This window comes from Falco punctatus (assembly GCF_963210335.1).
Source record: "Falco punctatus genome assembly, chromosome: 2".
Classification (NCBI taxonomy): Eukaryota; Metazoa; Chordata; class Aves; order Falconiformes; family Falconidae; genus Falco; species Falco punctatus.
The window spans coordinates 100,553,449-100,573,834 of NC_137581.1; the positions used below are offsets into that span (position 1 = coordinate 100,553,449).

Sequence of the window (20,386 nt, forward strand, 5' to 3'; positions counted from 1 at the left end):
CCTGAGGACAATTTATTTCAATGCTAGCGAGGCTACGGAAAATCAAACTGTCTCTTTTCTCTATTCTTCCCACACCACCCACTGCGAGGAGACCTTTCTGTGCAACCGAAGCCAATGAAACTGCTGGAACAGTTCTGAAGTAATTTTTTTGGCATGTGAGTTTTACTTGTACATGTATCATCTGATTAGGTCTGGGTTTGGATGTCAAGTTCACATACTGTTGTGTAATCAAACACCCAGTAACAGGAAAGTTATAAAAATTCTTTAAATCTATCAGATGTTCATATAGCACTGTTGTAAACCATCTGGTCTCACTTATCTGCTAAATCAAGATAATGGGTGGTATCCATCATTACTGATGAATGATTCATGGTAACATATCAGTATCCTCTTGACCCGTAGCTGAGGTAGTGCAGAGTTCTCCTTTGCTATTATTTGCTCAGAGTCAGTTGATTTACTACGGAGTAATGACTAAAAGTCGGGGTAGTATTTCCGAAGACTGAATGCCCTATGTAAATTTTGAGTATTTCAGATCTCATTGCTATCCTCTTCTTGTTTGTTTGGAAATGCGTGTGCTTTATACGTTACAGTGAGTGTCCAGCTGACCTGAATGTTAAGTGCTTTTCATCACTTTTCAGATCATGAAACCTTCCGAAGAAAGAAAGTAGTTGAGTTTTTAAGCCTGGAACTACAGACACATGCTGTAGGCATGGAGATAAATATAAACAGATGTTTGGGGTTTATTTTATGAAGCGAATATTTTCTTTTCAGTGCCCACATTAACATTAATGGGAGTTACGCAGAGGCAGTGAGAGACTATACCCACCGATGATTAATCTAAAATGTCTGCACAGCTTGAATGAATCGAGCACTGCCTACAGCTGATACCCGAATACAATCAAGACTCTATCACTGATCTTTTTTATTTTTTAACAGCCCTCTAAACCAATTTTGTATTGGGTGCTGGAAGCAAATTTAATGAATATAAATATAGTACCAAATTTTGCCAGCTGCTAAAAATGTGTGCAACTCCCACTGACTTCAGCGGAAGCATATGCATATGGGGGCAGAATCCAACCCTTAGTAAATATGAAATTATCAAGATAATAAAATAAATTACTTCTGTAGTGTCAATTCTTTAATTCTTTAGAAAGTTCCTGATTTGAATATGAAAGCTGTTGGTTAAAAGATGTAGGATTATTCCCATACCCAGTTAAAGATGAATTACTTGGAACAATTTTTCACAAGATGCTGTCAGGAACAGCTTGATTGCTATCTATACTCTCTCAGCTCCTCTCTGCAGCAACATTAGCAGTTGTCACATGGAGGATTATGAAGTCTCAAAAACTCTCTTTCCAAAACTACCAATTTTAATTACTGGAATTGCCAAACTGGTTTCATACCAATAAGCTTGATATTGTTGTCTTCATCTAGCAACAGATTTTCTATCTTCAAGTCTCTGAAAGAAATAAAATATTTTGAGTGAGCCTCCAAAATAACGAAGCAGTTTCCCATCACTCTCACCAGTGTATTTACAAGATTCATATATAATAACACGTATCATGAAAACAGCACACACGGTTCCACATTCAAAGCAGAAAGCCCCGTGCATTATCTCCTCTCCAAAATTACCAGTGATTTCACACAGTTTCCCACCTATTCTTCAGGCACAAAATTACTTTATAAACGTTTGTCAGTACATCCTGTAATTAATCAGGTTCTTCAGAATTCTCATGTACTTAAAAGTCTGCAGAAATCTTAAGACACAGGAAACATTTCTAATATATGTTTTTGGAATTGGAAGTCACTTTCTCATTACTCTTCTGCAGGGATCTATCTGAGGAGTCAAACGTCTATCCACTGCTACCATCTGCAAGGGAGACCAGAATCAACCTTCCTTGGGGATGAAGCATCCAAACTCCTTATAGGGGTGGTCAGCATTGGTACTCTCATATGATAGAGGTGAAAACTGAGGCTAAGGGACTGACATGACTTGCCCAATGCCATCCAGAAGGCCAGTAACAAAGCTGAGAGAAGAAACCACACAGATTTTCCAAGTGCCACATATAGTGCTTTCTCCACCATGCCTGACCTCACAGAGCCACAGTACATATCAGGGCCTGGACCAGTTTTGGGAAGGAGAGGATAAAATGAAAGCAGTCTCCTTCTACAAGACAACCAACGCTTTACATGTACCCCTTCATCACTTAAGAACATGGTTGTGCTTTCCTAAGCCATGTTCTACCTGAGAAAAATATTCCTGAGATCTCACACAGACACACACAAACACCCCAAAACACCAAACTGTACAGACTAAGCATTAAGTATAATATGAAAAAAATCCTTTGGGTTGCTACACAACTTGTTCATGACTTCGAGCAGTTGGCTGTGTCTTTATCACAAGATTTTTTCCTCCATCCAGACATTAAATATGTCTAACGATCACCATGCCGGGATATCAATAGCTCAGATGGGCAGTGATGCTTCTCCCAGCACGCTTCAGAAAAATCTGGATAATAAAGCCATCAGCTATAATTATGGGAAGTCAGTGACATCCATGGTATTTTGCCTTTGTAAGGCAAAGGGAGTAATGAAGGATGCCTCTATTACAGATGAAGATATAAGGCTTAATAAAATAAGACAAGTAAACCAACCAAATCACACCAAGTACTTCCACAAGAAAGGATCTGGGAAAGAAAGAAAAACAGCTGTCATCAACTCCAAGCCTTTTTAAAAACGTTCCTCTCCATTTCACTTTACATCCATGCTGTGTTTCAAATAAACCTGAGGCAGGAAAGCACTTGCAGGTAGGATGCCACTCACTTCACCAATACGACCACAAGTACCTTCTCCAGATGCTTCTACACCCTAGTAAGCATTTCTTGCAGATTTTCCTTGCTGACACATGTGGAAAGAAACAGGGGAAATACTACAGGAATCTACCAAAGGAGAGTATTTTGCAAATTTCAGGTATTCAGGGGCGATATCCAGGCTTTCCTAGAATGTCCAGCTGAACGCATCTTCAGGAGAGGAGTGTCTTCTGCACCAGTCGTCTTCTTGGAGAAGGAATGTAACTCAGGCAATAAAGCACCAGCCTGAGAGACAGGAGGGGATTATGCTCCCTCCCTGGCAATAACCCAGTGCGTTACCTTGAGGAAACCAGCCACGTTAAAAGTAACAGCTAATTTCAAATAACAGAACAAAGATGTAACCACATTTGGCCAGGTTTTGAACCAAGACCCAGCCTACAAAGAGCCCACTCTCCAGCCCTGCTCCTGCTCCAAGGGCGAGCGCTGGCTCCAGGCTGTGCACCCCAAGAGCCCAGCTGTCACCCACAGCATCCCTCTCCTCACCCACAGCATCCCTCTCCTCACCCACAGCATCCCTCTCCTCACCCACAGCATCCCTCTCCTCATCCAAAGGAGACTCCACATGCTGCAACTGCACTGCAGACCCACTGCCCTGCAACCTCCAAAATGAGCCTCCCTCGGAGGGCAGCAGCTGCTGCTGCAAAATGGCTTCATACAAGGAGGAGATGTGCCCTGCCAGATGGATCCGGATCAACCCGCTTCTGCTTCCCCCTACTGCCAAAGAAGGGCTTATTTCTTCACATCTCACATCTTTATTGCTTGCAGGTGGAGGTTTTCACAGACAGTGCGATTAGCCTCTAGAAAGATATCGGGGCTGGGAATTTAACTGGAGAGACTGCCAAAAAAACAGTATGGGAAAGAGGAAGGGGTAAAAAAAAAAAAAAAAAAAAAAAACCAACCAAAACTAAACTGAAATTAACGGAAGAATGTGGAGCTTTGGGTCACACATTGCAACATCTCAAAGCAAGGAGAAAAAACATTTGGAAGCTCTGAGTATATTAAACATTAGCTAAGAAGAGGTAAGACTTTAAAGGCAAGGGAATGGAAAGATGAAAGCTGTAAGATGAGGAGAAAAGGCATGCAGGCAATTAGAATAATAAATGAGTGACAGGAGGATTAAACATAAACACAAGAAAAAATATTTAAAAGGATTCAGGGTTAAAAACATAAAACTAAAGGTAAATATTTCAGGGCATTTTAAAGCTATTATAGGAAAAAAAATTAAAAAATAAATATAGCCTGAGTATAGAGTGCAATCAGACCTGGTTAATTAAAGATATTTACCCATATGTCTATTCTCAGCACATTTGCTGGGAAGTAGTAACTGATATAATAGTCCATATGCACATTTTTGTCAACCCATGTCAATGAAAGCATTTTTTTTGTGTGTGACACCAGGAGCTAGGCCAATCGTTTTTTACTCCTTGATGCAACCTAACGAGAAGTTTTCACACAAACCAGCCTTAGAGGCGTGCAGCAAAAGCCGTGCAAAACCAAACCAAAAATCCTCAGACTAAGCCATAGTTGGAGAACCGCTATTACATAGATGTGGACCTGAGGGCAGGACCCCTGGGCAGCCCGACCCCCTGCAGCAAGCTGGCAGTGGGACATACGGATGGCAGCTATCAACAGCCAGAACAGCAGAAGGGCAAACAGAGCCTGCATGTCAGGACAAGATCCGTGGCCATCAGGACAGAAGGGTTATTCAGTGAATACCTTAGGCGACTTTAACAATGCACCAGGTTACCCACCATTTCTTTCTGACAAAAAGTGCAGTGGTACGATCCAACTACACATATGCCTTGAGTTCACCCTACAGACAGGACTGATTTTCCCCAAACTTCCTAAATGCTTTAGGATGTCAGTTCTGTCCAATGCAAACTTTAGTTACATTTAACAAAAAGAGAGGCTTATCTGAATTGCTGCATTGTTTGAACATTTACATTAATTCATTGCAATGGAGAGAGTAGTATCAAAAGTGTTAGGGAACCCTGAATTTCATGCACTATATTATCAATGGCTTAACAAATGAAAGTAAACATAATTCCTTATTTATTTTAGTCAGTGGAGGTTTTTGCATGTTTTTAATAGCTGTATACTGCAAGGCAGAATGTGAGTTACCAGCTATGACACGCAGAGCAATTGAAGTCCTTGTTGAAGTCAATGAGAAGACCCAGAGCACTGAACATCAGATACACATGCTGGTCCCTGCGGACTCAAAGAGCCTCATAGTTTCGCACGTGGTTTGCATTTTGTGGTGGGTTTGCAACTGGAAGGGCTGGGCAAGCCCTCCCTTATGGCAGCAGCACACGCCACGTTGTGTGGGGTTGAGTTGGGGAAAAGAAATGCAGTTGCTGGAGACCATCAGTTTTCCTCCTTGAAGTAAATCTGACCTTGTTTCTTACTGTCACAGCTCCTCATAAAATAGGGCTAAAGGATTCCCCCCCCCCCCCCCCCCCTTACACAAGTTTTTGGCATTCATTGCTGAAAAGCTTCAAAATATCCTCTGATTAAATACTAAAGGAACAAAAGATTCTGCCTTCTCCTGAGGGGTTAGTTCCATGATGCTGAGAGTGTCTAACTATTACAGTACAAGTTAGTCAAATCTATGAATAATGAAGACACTCAAGAAACACCAAACTGCATTACCACAATGTGGGGAATCAGCATATATTTATGCCTAGTCAGCTCGTGAAGCTAGCAACATACACTCAGCATTCCCTGTATTCGAAAATACACCTCCATGGGATGCGTTTGTCTAGGAGTTTGCTTTCCTGTTGATGGGGCTGATTTGTTTCTGGCTTTGCTGAAGAGCTTCACAGACCACTTTGGAAACCCCAGCTCCAGCCACTGCCTCCCCTGAGCAACACAAGCCTGCTCCACCGCACGAGCTACCCCAGGCTTCAGCTGTCAGCTCAGTGTGCTTTCGAACGACGCTTATTCAGTGCCATTGCAGGCATCAGACGGCAAAATTGAAGTTTTTGCATTTCACACTTTATTGCTTGTCTGGAGGAGGAGGGATGAGAAGGAAGGTTTTACCAGCAAGCAGCTGCAAAGCAGCAGTTGTTGGCTGCTGTTTCCTGCACCTTATTTTTAATCAGAACAGCACCACAAAAAAATCACTCCTTAACTACCAACCCGCAAGCCCACTTTCTACCCCATGCAAGAGCCGGAGGTGAGTTGGCAAGGTTGGAGAGATTTGGGTTCACCATCACGTCCATATACATTTCAAAGGCTTTATTATGAAAATATTATTTATTGAGTCGGATTCTTCTATCAGTCACAACGTCACCGAGTACAACACAGTTGCCTCTGTAAAAGAGGAATTCAGTCTATTGTCTTCACTAAAACAATGTTTAGTTTGTTTACAGCAGAGTACTCCAAAAGAGAATGCCCAAAGATAATTTTGAAATCTGACAACAAATAGAGAGACAAACCAGCTCTGCACTTCAAAAGGAGACTTTGTTCTGTAGTGCAGGATCCATCATAAATATTGCATCAGCAGCCAGACTACTGGCACTTAAAATTAATCGGATGGAAGTTATCAAAGCCAACATGTCAAAGTAGCAGGTACCAAAGCAGGAACCCTGTAGCACCCTCAGCAAGTGGATTGCATGGCACTACCTTACTCAGCTAGGGAAAGAGATCATGGAAAAATATACAAACTCCGCTCAAAACCTCAGGGCTTTTTTGCATCTTTCGAACTCCTGATCTGGTTTTAATTACAAAATGGCAGTGGAAGGTATGAATACACTGCCACGAAGACAGAAAAAGGGGAAATATAGAAAGCTATCTTTGCTACCAATACATTATTAAATTCTTTTCTTTGACATCCTGACAGTAATTGCAATTACTTTAAAGGGGTTGTTGAGGATTTCCTTTGGGATACAGTGGCAAGCACCAAGGCTTTTGCTTCATTTTCTCTGTTGTCCTTACACTCCCAAGGGGCTTATTGTTCATCCTGCTTTTTGACAGCATGAAGGCCTATGTAAACACCCTCTGAAAAGAGAAAGCTTCACCAGACACTGCCATTTGGGTTTGTTTTCCTCTGTCAGAGAGAAAGATAAATATTCCTACCTGATTCACAGCTAAGCTTGTTGAAAGTATATTTTTAGCAACCAACCAGCTCTTCTAATAGAAGGAATGAAACACAAACAGTTACATAAAATTATATATAGAACAGTGGCTTTTTTTTTTTTTTTTTTTTTTTTAGTGAGCAGCCAAGGAGTTCTGAACCCTGGACACCCCTCATCAAAGATGTAGCTCCTGCACTCAGGAACCTGCAGTCTTCACCCACCGTAGTAGATGAAACATTTATAATTTAAAATATATCTATATTACACAGTCAAACATGAGTTTGGGGGTTTTGTAACCTCTCTAAATAAAAGGATGGTTCTTGAAGTTTTTTAATTTTACACTGTTCACACATCAGTGCCTCTTAACAAAAGCATTTCCACCGAGTTCTTGTCCAAAGATCAGAGTGCTTTTCTGTTATGCCGAGTCTTGATTTTAAGTCATGAAGCTTACCAAGTAGTATTCATCAAATAACGTAAGCAAATTGCACGCAATTTATTTCATCTGGCTTTTTTTCATCCCAAGTTAAAGAACATGGTAAGCCATCTATATTATTTCCTGAATAATGCAGACAAACCCAGTGATTTTTTGTAATAAAATACTCAGTGAATGCTTTTCAATGTCCTGCCCCATTCAATGTGAACGATGAAAGCACCTGGAAAGAGACAAACAGTAGACTGCCTTCTGGCCCAGGATGCCGTGTTTTGTTTCACAGGCAGTCAATGCCAACACCCACAGATTACCACGCAGATGAAAGTGCTGTTATTTTTACCTGCTTTAAAAATAACAACAACAAAACATTGCCATTTCATCCAGGGTGAGAATGAATCAGACTTCTGCACTATTTTTTTCCTCCCTCTTCAGTTGCTGATCGAGTAGCCTGTTTTTAGAGTTGCCACGATCAAAAGGCTGATGCTGAAGGACAATTCCTGGGGTAACTATTATTCTTTCTCCCTCTCTCGCTCACAGAGAACCAGGAGAATAAATATGGATTGTGCCACCAGTGTTCTTCCTGCATTCCTACGTTGCTCTACATACTCTGTTTGCAGAATAAATCGAGGCATTGAATGGTTAAGCTAGAGAAAATACTTGCAGATACACGGCCTGTGATTCTGTCAAGTTTTATCAGCTCAAGCAGAATTGGACCTGCTCATTACCCAGATGGAAGACTCCCAAGAACAAGCTCTGTGCTGTGCTGTGACTTGAGAAACAGAGTGGATGGAGTACACTGCCTTTGGGGTAAGGGTTAATCCAATGCCGCAGGGCCGGACGGATAGAGCTCAGCTGGCAGATGCAGCGGAGCATGGCAGTATTTCCAGGGCTGCTTCCTCCCTCTGCTCCGCTCGTCAAGGTCCCACACACTGCAGTCTCTTTGAGCTGCGCCTGTGTTCACACGGACAGCGGAGAGAAGGGGTCAGGGCCAGAACTGCCGCCAGTGTGCAGCATCCATCCAGGAACTCGAGCTCCTCAGGCTCACGGTCTCTCTGAACCCCAAAGCCTTTTCTTCCCACCAGAGCAGCCTGTTGATTCTAGCCTGTACCTAGTGAACAAGCTATTTTTGTACAAAATACGGGTCTGAATCTCCTCTCAAAAAGAAGGGAATCAAAGCTAAGCCTACCAACCCCCCGTAAGTGCTTCAGCTACTATGCAGAGGGTAAATTTTTCAGGGAGAGGAACTGCTGCTGCTGAACGCAACACTGCTGTTAAAAGATAAACGTGTTCAGCTGTTCCTGCTGGGTTTTCCTCTGCCCATCTCAGAAACTTTGACCTTTTTCCTTCCTTTCTCTGTGTACATACCAGGTATCAATTGATCCCTTAAAGCAGGAAGCAGACTTCCCTTTTAATGCCCCAAACTGTGGGGTTAATAATTTAAAGAGGTCAGCAGTTTAGCTGCCGATAGAGAACCTGCAGAACAGACATGGTGGCTGCTCGAATACTCGTTAGTACCATGAAATTGAGCTCAAGATATGACCTCAGTACACCCAAGGTTGTATGTGCACATAGCACCTATCCCTAAGGGACCACAGGGAACACACAGATTGATTCTAGGCCAAAAAAAAAGCAGTTTTCAGAGCACACGCATTTCCACCAGGCCAGATGCACCCAACAGCGTTGCACAGTGGTAGGCAGCTCAGCACACAGCTGGGCACAGCTGGAGGAGCTGGCTGTGGGTTGCCTTCAGGCGGTTTGCCAGCTGCCTGCACAGCAGCCCTCTGGATGGGTGTGTACAACAGCTCTCCATCTTCTACACAGTCAGTGCAGCCAAGGAAACTAAGACCCAGATCCTCGAAAGTATTCAGGCATCTAGCTCCTGCGATGTGCCTACATAACCTAAGAGGATGGGGCCCACACAACTTGCTCAGCATCATATGGGAACTATGTGGGAGTCCAGACTTAACACCAGTTGGCCCAAATTTAGAAAGCAGAGCCTCCTTCTTAGACATTATCCTATAAATATACCTAAGAACAGAGGACAAGACATACTGGCTCAGACTAAAGGTCCACCCAGCCCACCGTCCTCCAGTCTCCACAGCAGCCAAGAGCACGTAAGTGGAGAAGGTGACAGGGACAGGCAACAATGTGTGATATCTCCACCTGCACTCTCCCAGCCTCTACCACTTGCTGATAAGAGGCTTCGGGCAGAGGTAGCTACTCATTCAGCAAACCTCCACAGACTTCCCTCTGATGAACCTGCCCTGTTTCCTCTGGAGCCCAGGGAAACTTTTAACTCCACAGCACGTTTCTGGCAAGGAGATCCACATCCTGCTTATACACCAATTGAACAAAGGTCCTAAAGAAAGCAAGTGACATATTGCAACAGCTCTGGATTTCTCCTGAGAAGACACTGCGAGATGAACTAAATGGTTGCATACTCTGCATTGCAGCTCACTGTCTTCAAACTTGCAAGGTCCTGTTGAGGCAATGTAACAAATGGAAAGAGCAGAGAAGCAGAAGCAAGGGACCTGTGTGGTCCCATTCGGGCTTTGTCCCAGCTGTGTCGCTGCGAGGCTTTAGGCAAATCAGTTCACCTCCCTATACCGCTGTATTTCCACCAGTAAAACAACAGATGCAACCACCTCCTCAAAGAAATACTGAAATGATTCATTAGTTAATGTTGGCACAGAGCTCTGAAGAGGCAAAATAGCACTTGCAGGGAAAGAGCCCTACTTTTGCAAAGCACAGGCTTATATTTCAGGACACGGAGTCAGCATGGCTCCCGTGTGCTCACCTGCAGCTACATACCTACTTAAGTGCTTTCTGCAGATACTTTCTAAAGTATGAGCATCTACAACAGTACCATGAAGATTAGCCAAAAAAGCTGTCAGAAGTATGTTTTCATAAGGAAGTCTCCTTACTAATACAAATAAATGCCAAAATACCACTTGGAGGCTTTAAGATAAATTTTAACAGAAAGGGTTTTTAAGATTACCTGTGAACTACTCCTGCCCGGTGAAGATGTTCAACTGCCAGGATAAGCTGCCGGATATATTTGCGTGCTTCATGCTCTTCAAGTCTTTTTTTCTCATAGATCTTGTGCATCAAGTTGCCACCAGGGCACAGCTCCATGACAAGGTAGTAGCTGTTTTCAGTTTCCAGTATATCCAGCAGCTGAGCAATATTCGGGTGGCGGATCATCTGCTGGATCTGCCCTTCTCGTCGCAGATTCTTGGTGACATAGGTGTCCTTTTTGGCTCTTTTCTTGTCAATTACTTTCACTGCCACCTAATGAAAAAACAGAGGAGAGGGAGTTGTTGGTAGTCGCACCTATAATTCAGTCCTTTAACCTTGTATAAACAACCTCAAAAAAAACCCCAAACCAAACCAAACCACAAAACAATGTCAGTCTCAACTGATGCGCCATGGTTTCAGGCACAGCTACCCAGGTCTGAGAAATAGCTGTTTTTTCCAACCCCCACTGACAATTTCTTTCTTTATTGCCTTTTACAATGACAGACAAAAGTTATTGCAAGGGAATAGGTAACAAAAGAGAGGAGACAATCTCATTAACTATACCCGCTATAACACTTAGTATACTTAATGCTGGGCATTTATTTTATCTATTTTCCCATAAAGTCTTCAGGCTTGTGTTTACAAGTTTTAAGTGTCATTTTTGGCTTTTCCTGGCTTTGGATATACGAGTTGAGATTACATGCTTCCATGACAAGTTTCTTAAACTATAGCCAAGTGCCAGCTTTGCATGATAAAACAGAATAAAAACATACTACGAAAAACAAAATAATTTTGGTACCACTCTCTTAGCACATTTCTTTTTCCTCTTTCAAAACGTACATGAAAGAAGATTCCCTTGTGACTTCTAAAACTAAGCAACTCTGCAAAACTTTTTTTAATGCAAGTTCTCAGGGGCACACCTGCTCACAGCTGTCCAAGTCAACAGAAGCCCATCATGAAAGTATGCAATAAAACTAGGGAGACTGTACCACAATCTACGACACACCACATGCTGGTGTCTATCCAAGCGCTTCCCTTCTCACTGCTGGCGCGGAATGCCAAATGAGAACAAAAGGATGGAACAGGCGAGGGTATCGCTCTCTTCTATGCCTAACGAATCTGGTTCTTTTTATTGTTTTAATGGATTCACTAAATAGCCACAATAAAAGTATCTGCCTTTTTCTGCCTCAAATTTATAGCCACTTATTTATTTATTGAGATTTCTTGTTTAGATTGGGTGCTGCAGACTTCCAGGTCATCTGCACCAAACAATGATTTAACAGCTTGTGCCAGGCTGAGCAACAAAAGGCACCACAAAATCCTCCTCCAGGGCTCCTCATTTCCTCAGAGCTCTGCCACAAAGAAGTCCTTCACCGCACGCACCCAGAGCCCTCAGCTCACCCATCATTACCCAAGTGACAGCTGCTTGTTTGTCAGGATGAGGGGGCGGGGGGAAACACAGTGCTCGGTATTCCTACGTGACCCTGAATTTTACATGATGCAAAGGAGTCTTGTTTGCATGGGTACAGGTCCAACAAAATGCACAGAAAATGCCACATCTGCCCCCCTTAGAGAGAGGCACAAAGATGCTGCATCCACAGCTTTGCTGTCTGCCTTGATTTGGCCCTGGAGGATCTCCCGCATTACCTTACTCCTACAACGAAAAGGAGTAAGAGATGTGGGGAAAACCTCGGAGTTTTATTTACCCTATTCTTAACACCCAGACACCAGTGCAAAGCCCAAGAGGCCTCCCTCCACCTCCAGCTCGTACAACATCCCTCCTCATGGCTGATGAACTAACTACTCGCAGCAAACTCACTTTCAACTACGGCCAACAACCCCGTGACAGTCCACAGCACAGTGTGCTGGTGGGCTTTGGCAACAGGGAGACAAACTTATTCAAAATGGATCTGGCTGCCTTCCTAGCTTGAGAAAGTGCCAAGCACACATCAGGCACATGACAGCTCCCAGTCTGATCAGCCTTACCTTTATTTTTTTCTGCAAGCAAAGGAAAGGTTAAATTAGCGAACATTTTGGTTTTCCTTTACAGAGAACAAAAGCCACAAAATACACAGTCTGGAAATATGTCAACAAAAATAGATCCATACCCTTTGACAGGAGAACTTGGCTTGATTCAAGGCGTTATCAGCAGAGAAATTGAAAAATAGAACTACAGGAGTTGGGGCTTCATAGTCTGTCCTAAGAGCCAGAAGTCAGTATCACTGAGCATGTTAATAGCTGGATACAGTTCTGCTGCTGACAGATCATTCTGATGAAATACTCTTGATCAAAAGATAAGGCTGAACACCACACACAAGACACCTGCCTAGGTGAAGCCCAGAGCAGTATCTGGACCATAAAAACCTGGAAGCTACATTTCTGACTAGTCACATTAAAGATCATTTAGTCGCAAGGTAAAACAACAGGTAAATCAGAGCTTAACTTCACCGGTTTTGAAAGCCTCAGGTGATTCACCAAGGAAACAGTCTTAAATTAGCACGTTCTTCCATCTAATGAGATAGAACTGAGAACACAGAGGCTTGCATGGATTATTTAAACAGCAAACCACAGAAGTTATTCTGGTGAGGACAAATTCATGGCTTACAGAAACATGAGATGCCAGATTGTTTGCTGGCAGCACAGCACAATCTCTGCAAAAATTTAAAAAAAAAAAAAAAAAAAAAAAAGCTGATATTTTCCACAGCTGCAGGATACAAAGCATGGAGTATTAACAGTATGGAGCAGTGATCTGTTACCTGTATCAGTAAGTCATCCTCAATCCATTGACCAACAAAAAGCACACTACTACACGTGTCCACATCTGTTGTCCAGGGTGAACACAGCTGTGGAGATGGGGGCAACCACCTGAACCCAGGAGACAGAGCCAACTACGCGTCTACTTGATGACTTTTTCACTGTCACAAGGAATTAGCTTTCTGTGCCTTAAGGACAAATTTTCTCCTTGATTTTGACAGATACTTAGTCAGGCACCCTACCTATCCCAGCAGACAAGCAAAGCTGCTGTCAGACCCACCCTCGACTCCAAGCTACCTTTCCCCCTCCCAGGCCCCTTGCATCAGGTCCCAGAAATCCACCAACAGAGCTGACAAAGGCAGAAAACCAGCTCTGTTGTGGCAACAGCTTTACATAGGGGAAAGAGAGGAGTACCCCACCAGGTAAGGCTGTGGCAGACTTCCATCTCCCACACCGGGCAGGAAACCAGCTTTGGTGTGACACTGCTGGCTCCTGGGACAGATGCGCGTGGGACCTTGCATCCTCTCCTAGGTCCGTGCTGCAGTAGACAGATGCGCCCCTCTCTCCATCTCGGGGACTATTCAAAAGCCAGGGGCTTTAAAGAAACCTCTGCAGAGCTAAATAAAAGATCTGTACATGACCTAAACACACAACCTTCATATGGACATCCTCCACAATAGCTTCTAGCTTTTGTTCCTCTCTACTCCTCCTGGGTCTTCTTCCTTATGACTCCTTTCACTGAGTCTCCTGTCCATCTAGTCAACGCCTTTTCCCTTGCACTGCAGTCCGTTTTGATTTTGCTTTCTTGTAAGATCACTTTGCTTTCCTACATGAAATGCATCCCGTGTACAAGGGTTGTGCAATGGAGTCAGCATTCTTAGGCAAAGCTCCTATGGATCTTTTTTGCTTGTTTGGGTTTCTTGGATTTTCCTCTGATTTACAATTTTCTCTGAAGCATATATAGGAAATCTAGGGATCAAACACTCCGTGCTCAGTTACTCCAGGGTTCACTTTGCTAAATAGCCCCGAGTTCATCCGGAGTTAGACCAAGGTAAGTGAAGACTGAATGTGCACTGATGCATTTAATGTACGCAGTACGGTGTAGATGTGTGTGCATACACCTGAAAATTTCATTCATGTAGAAGAAAAAAGCATCCAGTAGAGAAAATACTGCAGATGTTAGATAACCAAAAAATAAACACATCCGAGCTTTCATAGCCTAGTCAAGACATGCCAATTATTCAGTTTTGCTTTCCCATGTTTCAAGTACGGGCTCTTTGTCTCTGCATCATGCATATCTCCTGACTTAAATTCTTGGCCAATATTGACACAGAAATAAAAAACCAAATGGTAAAGCAAGTAATTACTCTGAATATGTAGCAACAGAGGCTCCTGACATTCAACACTTTGCTTTTGGTTAAAGCTTTGCTGTGTAAATAAATAAATGGTTTAGGTTATTCTGTATTATGAGATACAAAGATGAGTAATAGGCCATATTTTTGGTTCCCGACTCTTAGAATTACACTGGTGGAATGAATTACTTTCCTGAAGTTTATGGTGTGACACATCATATGAGCAATTGCTGCCTCTCTCAATCATCGCACTAAAATAGTTCAGGTTGAGCTAAAGCATACTGAAGCGGAGGTGAGGTGGAAGTGCAAGCACCACTCTTCTCCCCAGATCCTTGGAGGAGATGGTGACACTGCTTACAGAATGAAGCAGTTAAAACACCATCAGCAAATACAGGCACGTGTCATCACCCAAACAAAGCCACGTGTTTGACACACACAGGCGGAGGGGTTTTGCCAGCTCGTGTTTTAGGAGAGCTTCTGAATCTGCAAGAAAGAGGCAGGGGGGTGGAGCTGACTGGCACCAAACTGCACAAAAACACTGACAGCAAGGCCTTGAGGAAAAGCAAGAAGAGATAGCTTAAAGGACCAAGCGTTGCCTGGAGAAATCTGGCAGCCAGGGTTTTGGTTGCTAGATCACTGCTGCATCCAGAGAAAACACATTTTGCACCCTCCCTCTGAACAGTCATGCCTCAAACATACGAAATTGCACCAAAGCACAGAAGGTGGCTCTCATGCATCCTAAGCATGTCCCAGCACAGCATCCACATGCCCGTGCAAGAGGCACATTTCGCATTGGGCAGCTCCCCATATCTGTGCCCTGACCACACGCCGAACCCACAGAGCCAGTGACAGGTCTGCTGTGCCAGGCAGGAGGAACTTCCAGGTGCTCAGTGGGCAGAAGTCACTGTCATCTTCTCCCCCTCCCCTTCTGCTGGCTATTTATAACCCCACCAGTGACATTTGGAAAAAAACACAGGTCAAGAAGTTGTGCTTTTGTTAGTGAGGCAAAGATGTTTGCTTACCCGGCGGACATGCAAAGGTCTATTTAGATCACTGCCTGACTGCTCTGCAGCACTGTCGTTTTGTCACACTGCACAGCTCAGTGAAAGATTTTTTTTCTTCATACCAACCCTTCACAAATGCTCCTCGGTGTTGGAAGTCTGCTTTGAAAACTTGTATTTTTCAACTTCTGTCGTACTTCAATAAGAAATTCAAGGCATGGTACACCTGCAGTGTGCTGCTGATGGGAAACCAAATGCTGGATACCAGGATGATGCTGAACATAAAAACATAATAATGCTGGGGGAGTGGGGATCCAAGCCTGTTGTAGAACCTAATTTCAACTACACACAAAATTGATGGAAGGCAATCAGGTTTCTGTAGTTTCGGTTGGCCATCCCCTCCTCCCCAAGCTGCAAAGAGCTTTATTCAAGCCCTGATTTAACAGTAGAAATATCTATCCCTCTACCTAGCTTTCCCTGGTGAATCCCAGGCTTCAACCAGTTAAGCCACATCACAATATAAAATAATGATAAATAAAACCCAAGTAACAACCTTACGATCAGCAGTGACATCAGTCACATGGTACGTTAGCACTCAGGGAACACAGGTCCAAGTTCAGCTTCAGGTTTCTCGCTTGCCAGGTCGGATGTCTTTGTACGGGCTGCCTCTTGGCAGAAGGATGCATCTCAATGGCAGCAAGCCTTCTTGTTTGCCAGAAAACAGGTTTTTCTCAATGGCCTCTTTGCCAAGTCAAAGTCAAGGGGTCTTGAACAATACTCATGTCAGATGTTTGCCATAACAACGAGAAGAACCCTTCATAGTAATGGCCCCAGCTCAGCAAATAATGTTGTAACATGTTTTAACTTTACAGAGAACAGAAGATGGTACATGACCTTGCAAAATCTGGGGATGACATTTTGAGGGCCTTTAAAGAGTTTTCCCCTTTACCCAACCACTTGAACTGTTTCCTTCTGCGAGTTCTCTCCTAACTTTAAAAAAGAGGAAGGCAGTTCCTGCAGACCTCTGCCAAAGGGAGCTTCAGCTGAATTGAGAGGAAAGTGGTTTGAATAAGAATACGACAAGCACTGTTGGTCAGGAGACCAAGAGAAGCAAATTCAACTATCAGAGGGACTATTCAACTATTGGAAGGACAACCCCTCTGCCTTTTTTTTTTCCCTTTCCTTTTTTTTTTTTTTTTCCTCCTGCACTCCTCTTTTTTTGCCAGAGTCCTCCTTCTGGCAGACCTGCTGGAGATGATGCCAAGCCAGGCGGCAGCACTGACTCTCAGCACCTGGGCCATGGGCCATTGGAGGCTTGGTGTACCCTAACCATTGAGATGAAGTTCAAAGCTGCAGGCTCAAAGTGCAGAGACAGTCAATGGGAAAGCCTGAGACTTGGACTTCCGCACCTAAACCCACAAACCTTTATTGTCTAGTTTAATCTTAGCCAGGAGAATAAGACGAAGAGCCAGACCATGCAGGTATTTTATAGCCATCATTAGTGCAAGCCCATCTCCAGCTTTTTTTTTTTTTACTTGCCCAAGAAGGCTCATGCAATGAATTAATTTTCTTTTCTTCCTTCCTTTCAGTGATAGCTGTCTGGCATCACTTCTAGTTTGCTTTGTATTTACCACTGTTCTCACCACAAAAATCTGAGCCTAGTTTTCAAAACCGGCTGGTAATTTTGGGTAGCCAATTCAAATCATATTGAGCAGACCTAAATCTGAAGCCTGCACAACTGTCAGCACAGACCTGAAAGCATTTCTTCAAGGGTATCTCAGTTTGGGCAACCAACCAGCCAACCAGCCAGGCATGTAACAAGTTGCTTTTCACAACTGAATCCAAGGATTAGAAAATGCCAACTTCTTTCACTGGGTAGCATTTATTCTTTCCTTTAGCTGTTACAACATTTTTACAGCATGGCAAAGCAATAGTTTTGTGTATACACAGCAAGTTCTAATATGTTAAGAAATAAAGCACTAAAGAAAAGGATCACCCAAGCAAATGCATACCATAAATAAATAAACCGTACACCTTCAGAAAGAACCACACATGTTCCACTCAAGGCAGAGGGAAATCACAGGTGTTCCATTAGGACTGTCAGACACAAATGAGTCAAGACACCACCATAGAAACACAAACTTAATTTTCACCATGGGACTGAACACAATGAAACTGTGAAGGTAACATGCTTGATGTTAGGTATTTGCCAAATTACCTTGCAGCCCATACCACCCAATTTGGAGAACCTGTCTCAAAAGGCTCCTGGGGTGGCATTTTTGGTAAGACTCCCCTGGGTTACCCTGCTTGGCTTCCCGGTTCCCTAACAAATGTTAGTGTCCTATTCACCTCTCAAGAACTACTTTCAGAGAAAACCGCAGAGCATTTCTGAAAGTATTACAAGAAGGTAATCGCTGGCTAACAATTCTGCTTATAGCTTAGCCATTCACTCCAAGGAAGCCAGCGATCGCCCAAACCCACAGCCACGCATGAAGGCAGACTCTTCCACGAGAACAACGTCTGTCCTATTTACCAAGGATAGAAAAGGACAACCATTCAGTGATGGCCATCTGATACCTTTTATATTTGCCTTGTATGCTTGCTACAAATGGAACAGGGGGAACAGAGGTGCAGTTAAACATGTACGTGCATGTGCACATATATGCACTGTGAAAACACCGCTCTGTAGCTATACAACTAGAGACGCATTGAGTTTTTACGTTAAACAAGCAGTATCATCTCTTTGCTTCACACCTGACTGGCGATGTTTGGTCTTTGTTAGTTTTTATATCTGCTCTTTGTAGGACAGCCAAATACATAGTTTTTCTTTCGTGTTTGCTCTGATATCAGTAAAATCAGCAATCAAAAAAAGCAGAGAGGAGTCACTTCTGTTAAAGTATTTTCTTCTAAGTCTCTGCAAGCGAAGAATTTTGGACTCAGCAATACATAAAACCAGCTGCTGTAGAGACAAGCACAGGATAAATGTCTCAGTAGGCAGAAGGCTGCTCTCTCTGTTGGCAGACTAGCCACAGTCAAGGAAAGCTTGCAATCAGCCCCTGAAGAAATATAGTCTTCCAAATCAGAAGGTAGCTCCGAGTGTGCTCACTCATGTACTTCAGATTCAAGGTAGCTTGAACAGAAAGAATGGAATTGCCAGCGGATAAAAAGAACATCTTACCATTACCTACAACCCAAAGGCAACAGTATCCAGCAATGCCAAAAAGGATTCAGGAGTACTTCAGGCAAGCAAACGAACGTAAGCCCTCTTGATGCCACAGCCAACTTAAACGTAATCCCTAAAAGCATAAGCAGGATGTATTTGTTAAAATAAGAAAAGGTATTAATTACACCTGTCCAAGGCACTGGGGACTATTATTAGATTACTGTATCCAGTTCTGGTGCCAGTAATTACAAGATTATGTTAAAAATTTGGGAAGAGCTCTGGAAAGAGCTTCAGGAACAGTCTGAGGTCCATGAACCGTTTGTTGTAGTAACTGACTGAAGCTCAAAATATTTCATTAGGAAAGTGTTAATCACTGACAATGATTTTCTGCAAGTACTTACATGATAAAAGGGTTTCTGATAACAGAAAGGTCTTTAATCTAATACAATAAAAATTAACTTCCCAAAAGGTAAACTGGGCAAACTCTGGCTATAAACACGACCCCTGGGTTTTTTAGGTGTGGTGAAGTAATGATAGAGACAACTTCTTTTACAGAGATGAATACAGATCTTGAATCCCCCCCGCCTTTAAAGGTATGCAATAGCTCAACAAAACATTGATACAGAAACTCCTGATGAGAGTACTGGGGCTCATCCTCTCCAGGAAGTATAGCACGTCAGGCTGGATGATTGCTGTGAGCCCTTTGGGCTTCAGTGCCTGTACCTATGTGAGGAGCCTCTGGTCCCTGCAGAGAGCATCGGGACAAGGCACAACATGGGAGGATGAGGGTCGACCTAGGCAAGATGCTCTGGGAGCTGTCAGCAGTCGCATCGAGGGGTGTGAATTTTGCATGCTCTCTGACATCGCCGCTGGAGCTCCCCCAGTGCAGAAGACATGAAGTGTCATGAGGAGTCACGCAAGTATTGATGCTGCTGCAGACAGCCCAGCTCACCCACGGCTCTGCTGCCAACTGCATCGGCACAGCCAAATCAGCGTTTCCATGGCGAGACAGAGTTTACATGTGTCAAGGCAGTGGCGTTTGTAAGGACATACTACAAGGCTGTTCCTGCTACGCTAAGAGTAACGACAGACCCCACAAAAGTTTTAAGACTGCCAATATTGCAAGGCTGCATTCAGGGACTCCTCAGGGCTTCCTCACGCTCCCCCTTAATGCCCTTCCACAGAGTCTGGCACTCCCTGTACTTCTGCAGTTCTTCCTCCCCTTTCCTCTTACTTCAGCCAGAAAGAAAGGACACAGAGTAGAGGTTATTGCTGATTTAACACACAACTAATGCCTTGTCTGATGTGGTCCATTCCCATAGAGCAGCTCAGCTTCCGTGGAGGAGAGCTGTTCTCAGCCGTATTCCTTTCCAGCACACTTTTTACTTCACATAATATTTACAGGCAACTTCATGCCATGCTTCATGGGCAACTATTGTTATCCTTTCCTGGATGTGCTTCTGCTCTGCTGTTTCCATAAAGCCAGCTGCCCCCTTCTCTCTCACCTTCTGCTTTGCTCCCTTTTCAAACAGCTGACAGACAGACTCCTCACCTGCTAGTGTCTCTGCCCCCTACAATGGCCAGACCCTTACAGCACAGCCACCAGATCCTTACGCGTCCCTTCCACCTCGAGATATTCTACGATTCTATGGTTTTGAGGCACGGGGGATGCTGCAATTCTGCCTCTATGCAGCTGCCCTGAAATGAAACCCCCACAAATTA

At 43.5% G+C, this 20,386-nt stretch overlaps 1 protein-coding gene across 2 annotated transcripts in view; it reads right to left on the minus strand.

The window, feature by feature from the left end:
* Window positions 1-20,386, minus strand: part of HUNK (hormonally up-regulated Neu-associated kinase) — a 77,587-nt gene that overhangs the window by 28,465 nt on the left and 28,736 nt on the right. For both annotated transcript variants that reach the window (XM_080376351.1, XM_080376350.1), the window contains exons 2-3: window positions 10,375-10,667; window positions 1,404-1,459 (exon numbers count right to left, since the gene is read on the minus strand). In XM_080376351.1, the coding sequence (XP_080232477.1) occupies window positions 1,404-1,459; window positions 10,375-10,667 (349 nt within the window). The remainder of the gene's footprint in view (window positions 1-1,403; window positions 1,460-10,374; window positions 10,668-20,386) is intronic.